The sequence below is a fragment of the Asparagus officinalis genome, chromosome 3 (genome assembly GCF_001876935.1).
Source record: "Asparagus officinalis chromosome 3, Aspof.V1, whole genome shotgun sequence".
Taxonomy (NCBI): Eukaryota; Viridiplantae; Streptophyta; class Magnoliopsida; order Asparagales; family Asparagaceae; genus Asparagus; species Asparagus officinalis.
The window spans coordinates 72,368,196-72,375,225 of record NC_033796.1 but is presented as its reverse complement, the minus strand read 5'-3'; the positions used below and the strand labels follow the sequence as shown (position 1 = coordinate 72,375,225).

At 35.6% G+C, this 7,030-nt stretch overlaps 1 protein-coding gene across 1 annotated transcript; it reads right to left on the bottom strand.

Moving 5' to 3' along the window:
- LOC109834320 (cytochrome P450 90B2-like) lies at nucleotides 655-6,678 on the bottom strand. Its single transcript, XM_020402320.1, has 8 exons — nucleotides 6,351-6,678; nucleotides 3,216-3,540; nucleotides 2,266-2,418; nucleotides 1,918-2,169; nucleotides 1,743-1,838; nucleotides 1,575-1,653; nucleotides 1,365-1,471; nucleotides 655-1,113 (listed from the first exon to the last, which is right to left on the bottom strand). The coding sequence occupies exons 1-8, from the start codon at nucleotides 6,569-6,571 to the stop codon at nucleotides 883-885; spliced, it is 1,464 nt and encodes a 487-aa protein (XP_020257909.1). The 5' UTR covers nucleotides 6,572-6,678; the 3' UTR covers nucleotides 655-882.

Sequence of the window (7,030 nt, the reverse complement as noted above, 5' to 3'; positions counted from 1 at the left end):
CCGAAGCCCCGTACGTCCGTTCCTTGAGATTAGGTTTAGTCTTAATCTCGAGAAGAGCTACTGATTTCGCTTGGTCAATTTCAGAGCTTCAAGCAAATACTTCATTGGTGAAGTAGGAGCTTCGTCAATTTTTCGACAACCGGATCCGATCCGCGGTCGTCCACGGATAAACCCGGCACCGGTGAAGAACCCACGCAAGCAAGAGCCGATAAACGATTCTCGTGTTTACTTTCAAGAGAAGTGTAATTTTTATTTTTGTTATTTGAATTCATTTGTAAACGATTGAAGTTTTAATGAAATCAATGATGAAGATGACTTTCAACGAAAACACTCATTCCACATTAGCTCAGAGGTGCTCTAGCTACACTTGGAAAACATTGCGCTGGACTGGATAACGGTGATATATCCTAATTGCTTATTTAGGTTTATGACCAACGTCGATTGGAATCTGGGTTCAATGCGAGCCAATATTCAACAGTGACGTAGTATTCGATCCTTCGAAATATCTTTTTGTTCGTGTGGTACTCCATAAACTACGAATCCATGTATCACACTGTGCTCAATTTGCATTGGGAATAGCTTTTGTTTGTGTCATATACTGATATAGTCCATCAACTACCAACTACCAACATGCATCAGAAAATATCTGAAATATTCAGAAAATTTTGTCAATCTAACCTTAGTTACCACAAGGGTCACACTTTTCAAATTCTTCGTCCATATATGTTACTATTTTTTTATTACAGCAAAACACAAACACATTTAACCATAATGAAATTACCATCGAAAGAAGTAGCTAACAACAACCTCAGAAGAGCAGAACACTAGAAGTTCCCTAAATTTGACATACATTAATCCTCTTTCAACCATTCAATTGATAGATCAGTTGACCAGAGAGATCCTGCGGACTTTGATGGGAAGTCCCTTCTCAAACTCGGGGAATGCGTAGGCGAAAGGATGGTCGGGTTCTGCAAGCTCCCAATCGAAGTTCAGAACCAGGTGATGAAGAAACACAGCAATCTCCATCTTGGCTAGTTCTAAGCCTGCGCAATTTCGAAGCCCTTGACCAAATGGCATGTAGTTGTCAATCCTCGCAGTGCTTGAAGAAATAGACTGCAAAATGTTGCAATAAGCAACAAATCAAATATTTGTAATGTGTGTGTTTGTGGTTTTGGTTTTCTTTTCCTTTTTTTTTCAGGGTTGGGGTTTTTTTTTTTTAAGATTGAGTACCCCCTTTAGGTACTAAGTTGTCCCTTTTTGCCAGAGATTAAGACGAGTAATATCTGCTTTCTTTATGGTTGTCTTAAGAATTTAATTTACTAACAAAATTATTATACTCAAATAATTGCAAATAGATTGTTTACCTGCCACCTCCATGGGTCGAATTTCTGAGGATTTTCATAAACGTTTGGATCAAGATGGGCAGCTGCAAATATTGGAATCACGCTCCACCCACTAGGAATGTCATATCCTAAAACAAAATATTAATTAGCATTCATTAGCTAAATTAGAGACATTTCGAGAATATCCACTAAGAGTAAGAAAACAAAAAAGGTTAGTAATCAATAATTTACCTTTGAACTGAACATCGGTAACCGCTTTCCTGTGCACAAACTTGATAATATTCCCAAGCCTGAGAGTCTCACTCACAACCTGCACATAATTCGAATATAAGAAATAAAAAAAACTACGTTAATATTTATTTAAAATTATGACAAAATGTATTATATATGAGAGCTTACACATTGGCTGAAGTCCATTTGTTTGTAGTCTTCCCATGTCAATGGCCCAGTTTCCCCTCTAGCCTTCTTCTTCCTAACTATCTCAAGATGTTCTTCCTAAAAACACAAGTAAACTTAATTAATTACTCATACTTCATCAATAAAACCAAGTAAAAAAAAGAAATTAATTAATTACCCTAAGATGTTCAACAGCTTTCGGGGAATCGTGAAGAAAATAAAGAACCATAGTGATAGCAGTAGAAGAAGTCTCATGGCCGCCAAAGAGTAGGCCAAGCAATAAATCACCAAATTGCTCAGCGTCGAGATTAGACTGTTCAAGGACAAAGCCCAAAAGATCGCCTTCTCCAATTTTATCGGTACCCGCTTCTTTCTGTTCAATTCTTTCCTTCATCAACCTCTCGATTGTTTTCAGAATGGTCGCCCTCGACTTCAATACACAATACGAGAGCAATGAATTTGAGAGCAATTAATGTGAATGAACAAATAAACAAACAGCAAGAAGAGGGAGAATTATGCTTAATACCTGAATGGCTTTTCTATATGCAGTCCCCGGGAAATTAAGAGGAAGAGAAATCACACCCTTCATGAAGGCCATGTAGAGAAAGCGAAGCCTCTCTGTTTCCGGCTCCCCGGGTCTCATGCTCAGTATGTTTTTTACCATCAAATTGAATGTAATCTGTAGAGAGAGAGAGAGAGAGAGAGTTATTATGTGTGCGCCGAAAAAATTACAGAAGATGTTCATGTCATCCTGCAATATATTCACTCTTTCTACATAAATGTCCTAGCATCTACTACCATGAATTACCTGTAAAACTAAAACTTTGGCACTACTCAGATCGATAATTGATTGCTAAAAGTAGCACACTTTTTAGTACAAGTTATCTATTCTATAATCGCAGGTTCACGTTTAGGTCTGTGAGCTAATGTGATGCGCAGTGGTTGCAGGATGAGATTCACAAGATCTTTAGTCATGAAGCTACATAGGCTACGTTAAAAAACCATACCATAATTGATAAAGAAATGCTAGGGGCACACCCCAAACCACACCACCAACCACACTCTCCTCTCTCATTTGCTACAGTACACGGGGCCCCACATGGGATTTTAAAATTTTAAAATCCCATGTGGGGCCCTGTGTACTGTAGCAAATGAGATAGGAGAGTGTGGTTGGTGGTGTGGTTTGAGGTGTGCCCCTATCACCACTCTAATTGATAATGGCCTGATTTTATTCTATAATCCTGGCTCAGTTTCTACCAAATACTCATTTCAAAACTTGCCAAATGCACATTTCAAAACTGGTTCAAGATCAATCCGAGACTAGTTTTGTGAGTTTGCCAAAAAGTTAAGAGTTGGATTATGCAAGATCATACGTTTAAGAGCTAACAATAATGTTTATGCCATTTAATCTATTTAACCTATGTTATTCATAAATTAAAACCAATAATCAAGTGATCAAAAAGAATATATATATACCTTACAAGCCTCTTCTTTAGCCGGGAAAACCACACCCTCCTTCCAAGTGTTGAGATTCAATTTAGTGTACTTATCGGAGTCCCCGAGGAAATTGTTGCGAAGCCTGGCGATGCCCATGAAGTTGACGGAGAGGGACTTCATGTAGCGGTGCATCTCGCCGGTTAGCACCAGCATTGACGTCTTCCCGAGGATGTCAGCCACGCTCTTCGGGAAGCTCGGTTCGAACAACCGGTTGTCATTCATCAGCACGAACCGGTTGAGCTCTGCGTCGGCGGAGATGATCGTCGGGTTACCGAAAATGTGCGATCTGTAGATCTTACCGTACCTACAAAATCAACCACATTATTCATTTTTGTGAAATAAGACATTATAGTTAGAATGCTAGTCAAATTCCAGATACATTCATTAAGAGAAAGGATAGTTTATCATCATGTAATTCCTGTTGACATCGAATAGCCTTATCTGGAGTTCAGAAGTGTGAATGCTAATAAATTAGTTTAGGCTATATGTGCACCCATTATATTAACACAAAGCATGTCCTTAATTAAGGCTCCGTTCGGCTAAGGATTTAAGGAAAAACAATTAAGGAGAATGGTTAACTTTACTTGGTCCATTTATTAATGCAAAGGGTTAAATTAAACAATCTATTAACAATTTTTTTAATCATTGTGATCAGTTTTAGTGCTTAGGGAAAAGGAGGATTAATCATCTTATCTTCAAAAAATATACGGTATAACCGTTAACTCGTCTATGTAGTTGAATTGGTAAACTCCTTTTTTTGAAGGGTTAACTCATTTTAACCTCTCTATAGAGGAGTTAACCCTTCAGTAATTTTTTTGTTTGGTAAACCAAGAGGGGTTAAACTGACTTTATATATTTTTGTGTGTTTGACAGGTAAAGGACGGGTTAACTTTTCTTAACCCCTCACTTATCCTAAACCCAACAACACTTAGGTAAGATGGCAATAGGTGAAACAAGGAGTTAAGAGGAGTAATTCCTCTTTAACCAGCCAAACACAAAAAAATTTAAACAGGGAGGAGTTAAAATGACTTAACCCCACTTAATTTGTCAAACACCAAAATTATAAGAGGGTTAAGATAACCCTTCTAGAGAGGTTAAAATGAATCAAACCTTCAAAGTGAGGTGTTCACTATTCCACCTAATTATGCGCATTAAGAGATAATCCCTATATTTATAAAGAAAATAGTAATAACTCCTATTGTTCCTAACACTAAAAAGATCGATCACAAGGATTAAAAAAAATTCTATCTAATGGACTAAGGAATTTAATCTTTCGGGCTAACAAAAGACTAACTATGTCACCTCTTCCCTAAACTTTTATCAATGGGAACTTAATATTTAGTATTTAACCAAGTAGGGCACAAGTAGAATAGCAGTCCAAATCTTTCCAATACAAATATTGTCATGCATAGTAACTATTGCCTGTTGTACTCATCACCAGTAATTCTTTAAAATCTCAAGTGACTCCGATCCAAGTGAGATAAATATGTCTCTGCCAATGCAATTCATATAGTAAACTTATAGTAATAATTAAAATCCCTTAAACAATTTTTAAGTATTCACTTGGTATGGATCTTCAGGATGTTAGACCATGTAAAGAAAGGTTTCAAATCTTCTCCAATTTGGTAGTAATTAGAGAGGATCCAATTCCTTTAACTCCTCAACACATCAATCTTAATCTTAAAGTTTAAAACAATGCCGCATAGGATTTTCGCAGTTATATTGATAGTGGTTTTCTAATACCATGCTATTATATTTTGTGAATTTAATTGTATTTTCTTCAAAGATAAACGTAATTTGATCAAAAAAATTGTACATTAAAAATGGTAGATTGATTACTTCAAAAAGAAATCATGGTACAAAATCACCATGAATAATATTAACTGACTAAAATATAAATCACAATGGTAACAAAATTAAAAACTTTTCAATAAAAAATATTGTTAAAAACCATTCCCATGTTTCACTAAATAATAAACTAGTCACTAGAGATGACCATCAATTATAAGAAATGTCGAAGTCTTAAGCTTTTTTAACATGCATGGTAAAGGAAGAAATGTTACCATGCATAGTAACATGCACAGTCATTAAAACAAGGAGACAAATTAATTTTCTCTTCCAACAATTCTTTACTATAGTAACGATAGCATAAATTATAATAATTAAATCTCGTTATTTTAGTAAGGGTTGAGGGAAGAATTGTTTGGAAAAGGAAAGTACAAGTTTTTCCGTTGAGTAGCGGTCCAATAGTGATAACTAGACTAGTTTGGGGAGTAATATTAATGGGGCCAAATTTCAACCCACATAGTTAATGAGCCTTAAATAAAGGCTAGAAACTAATTTAACCAAAAAGCTTGATACAATTTCTAGACTGTAATTGAGATCTATCACTTCTTAACCTATCCGATATGAGACTATACTCACGTATTGATAACCTCAGCAAAAGCTAGAGAGCATTAATTAAATAAATTTTTAGTTTGTTTCTCCCCTTCTCTCTCTTCTCATATATATTTGCTTATTCAATAAGTTTTTGTAATTGTTCCATCATATCGGACTACCCTCCCCAATTTTTTGATAGCAATTTAAGAAGAAAAACCCCACGACTTATTTTTAAAGCGTTATAACATTAATGTAGGAATGTAGTCTAGTCAATATTATCTCCAAAGGGAACCATTTTGTCTGACATGCGTATTACGAGTTTTAAAAGAGTAGAGTGACATATCTAAACTGTTGTCCATGCTGATGAGATCTAGGTGTTCGGAATACTACTTTTAAGTATTTGCAAATTTTCATTTCACCAAGCATCTAAATTTTTTTTATTTTATTTTAAAGGTTACATGGAAACTAATTTTGTCGAAGAATTTCTACAATAACAAAAGGTGAATAAACATCGCAAACAAAGCAAACAAATCACTGGATACAATTACTAACTAGCTGGCTAGCTGGAAGTAATGTCAAAACCTAAGCTTTCATAACACGCACAGAATGCCTACTGCCTACTATATTAATCTTTATGAACCGTAGACTACGAAAACCATTAATGTGGAAAATGAAGTTAGCTAATTATAAACATAATATGAAGAAGCTAAAATAAAAAAAAATGATAATATATACTTTTGGACGTGTTCTTCCATGTACTGGCCGAGGGAGGTGCAGGGATGAGTCCTGCGGAAGGCGATGGTCTCGCCGAGAAGAGGCCATCCCATTTCTCCAGGCGGCACTTTAAGCCCCTTCTTCTTCCACCCATTATCGTGGCCCAATTTAAGGCCCAAAAATGCTGCTGTAAGCACTAACAATGTTGGAAACAGCAAGAAGAGGAGAACCACAGGAGCCATTGCTTCTCTCTCTCTGTAGCTCTCCTGCTTTTCTCTCTCTGGCTAGAATGAAGCAAGAGAGAAGATGGGTTTGTGTTATGATTTATAATAAGGCTAAATAACACACATACGCCCCTGTTGTTTCAACTACTTTTCACTTATATATATATATATCCCAACTTGAATTTAGTAGTAAAAAAATATTCTAAATTTTTTAAACATACACTTATGTATCTTTGCTCTTTTAGTGGCACTTAAATACCCTAATGTTTTTTACAGCTAGCACTTAAATATTCTAAAGTTTTACAACTAGCATTTATATGCTCTGAAGTTTTTAAAACTTAGACATAAATACCCACAGTTATACAAACTTGAGGGTATTTTTAAAAACTTTAGGGTGTTAAAGTGTCGGATTTAAAAACTTTAAGGTATTTAAGTTCAAGTCTTAATGATTTTAGGATATATAAGTTCTACCAAAAA

Excerpts from the sequence above, each read along its gene's own strand:
- LOC109834320 (XM_020402320.1), bottom strand. The coding sequence starts at position 6,571 with ATGGCTCCTGTGGTTCTCCTCTTCTTGCTGTTTCCAACATTGTTAGTG. Across the intron at positions 1,839-1,917 it reads AAGCTGTTGAACATCTTAGG|GAAGAACATCTTGAGATAGT; the intron begins GTAATTAATTAA and ends TTGTGTTTTTAG. Across the intron at positions 1,654-1,742 it reads AAATGGACTTCAGCCAATGT|GTTGTGAGTGAGACTCTCAG; the intron begins GTAAGCTCTCAT and ends AATTATGTGCAG.